Source organism: Fukomys damarensis, unplaced genomic scaffold (genome assembly GCF_012274545.1).
Source record: "Fukomys damarensis isolate Sample0158 unplaced genomic scaffold, DMR_v1.0_HiC HiC_scaffold_33, whole genome shotgun sequence".
NCBI classification, from domain to species: domain Eukaryota; kingdom Metazoa; phylum Chordata; class Mammalia; order Rodentia; family Bathyergidae; genus Fukomys; species Fukomys damarensis.
In genome coordinates this window covers 55,604,167-55,605,537 of record NW_022900945.1, presented here as the reverse complement: position 1 = coordinate 55,605,537, position 1,371 = coordinate 55,604,167, and the positions used below count along the sequence as shown (strand labels likewise).

The following is a 1,371-nucleotide window of genomic DNA, read 5'->3' as shown; positions in this document are numbered from 1 at the left end:
GCTGTCCTCGAAGGGGCCGCGCAGGCCGCAGTCCAGGCTGAGGCAGTAGCCGGCGCGGCTGCGCTGGATGGAGCGGAAGAGCACGTAGTCCACGGAGCGCACTGAGCCCTGCAGTTCCAGCAGGCACGAGTCCTCGGATGGGCTGGAGCCGCCCGGGAGGTCGCCGATGGCCGACAGCACCAGGGACCCGCTGTCCATGGACACTGTGGGCGGCAGGGGGCGCTGGTGGCACCGCCGGCAGCAGGCACAGGGTGCAAGACGCCTGGCCCTCCTCTGTCCCTAGTCAGCCGTCCCTGGCACCCCCCAGCTCTCTGCTCACCATCCACAATGGAGGCCACTCGCTCGCACATGCAGGTGCCGTCGTGAAGCTGAGGGTCAAACAGAGTGGCCTGCAGAAGAGAGGTCCAGCTCCCTACTGGCATGGCCACTCCCCTGCGAGGCCCCAGACCAGCTGTTACTTGGCTAACTTTCCATGAGTGATGCAGAGGTGGTAGTGCCTGACCCACCCGCCTCACCGGGCTCTGGGGAAGATCAAAGACGGCAGGGCCATCAAGACGGCCGGCGGGCACTGTCCTGGCCAGGGCCCGCATCCCGCTGCTCACCTGGCTGTCTCCTCGCAGGCCCATGACAGCCTCATAAGAAGGAGGGCAGTCAGTAGGGTACAAGGGCACAGGGCTGTCCATGGAGCCGTTGTACGTGATGCTGGCAGGATGAGGGAGACATCAGGGCCCGCAAAGCGACTGTTCCCGCCATGCTGGGCGCCACTGCAGGCCCAGCCCAGCGTCTTCCTCACTGCCCCATGGAGCCCCACCTAGCCTCACCTCTGTGCGTCTGTCTCGGAGCTGCAGGTATACTCTGGGGGGTAGTAGGGTGGCGGGGGCACCGGTGGGACAAATTCCTCCAGGGCCAGCATGGTGTGCAGGAGTGGGGCCGGAGGAGAGGCCGCACAGGTGGGTGGCCCCAGGGGGCCTGAGACAGAGTGCTCGGGGGCCAGCTGCTGGGGCAAGCAGGCAACCAAGCCTGATTTCTGGGCGTCCAGCTCTTCCTCGGCCCCCACACCCTCCTCTCCTCTGTGCTCTTTCCTGAGCCCTGCTCCTCTAAGCTCCACTTCTGTTCCTGCCCATGGGCACAAGGGCTACTCCTTAACCCTGAAGCGCCCTGAGCCTACCCAGAAATCCCTCCCATCCAGAGTCACTAGCTGTGTTCTCAGTCACTTTAGCCCCACCTCCACTCTACCCATCTTCCTCCTCTCAGGCCCCTCTCCTGACCCAGGGTGGCATCACACACCCAGCGACTCCTGTCACCTCTCCTCCTGTGGCCCCCTAACCATCCCACCAACAGACAGGCGCAGGTGCCCAGAAGCCAGCCCTG

General features: G+C 65.1%; 1 protein-coding gene across 1 annotated transcript in view; it reads right to left on the bottom strand.

The window, feature by feature from the left end:
* Fam189b (family with sequence similarity 189 member B) overlaps positions 1-1,371 on the bottom strand; it is a gene marked incomplete at both ends in the record, with an annotated part of 5,744 nt that overhangs the window by 1,641 nt on the left and 2,732 nt on the right. The window contains 4 exons of the mRNA XM_033758089.1: positions 3-203; positions 320-389; positions 603-702; positions 822-994. Of these exons, the coding sequence (XP_033613980.1) occupies positions 3-203; positions 320-389; positions 603-702; positions 822-994 (544 nt within the window). The remainder of the gene's footprint in view (positions 1-2; positions 204-319; positions 390-602; positions 703-821; positions 995-1,371) is intronic.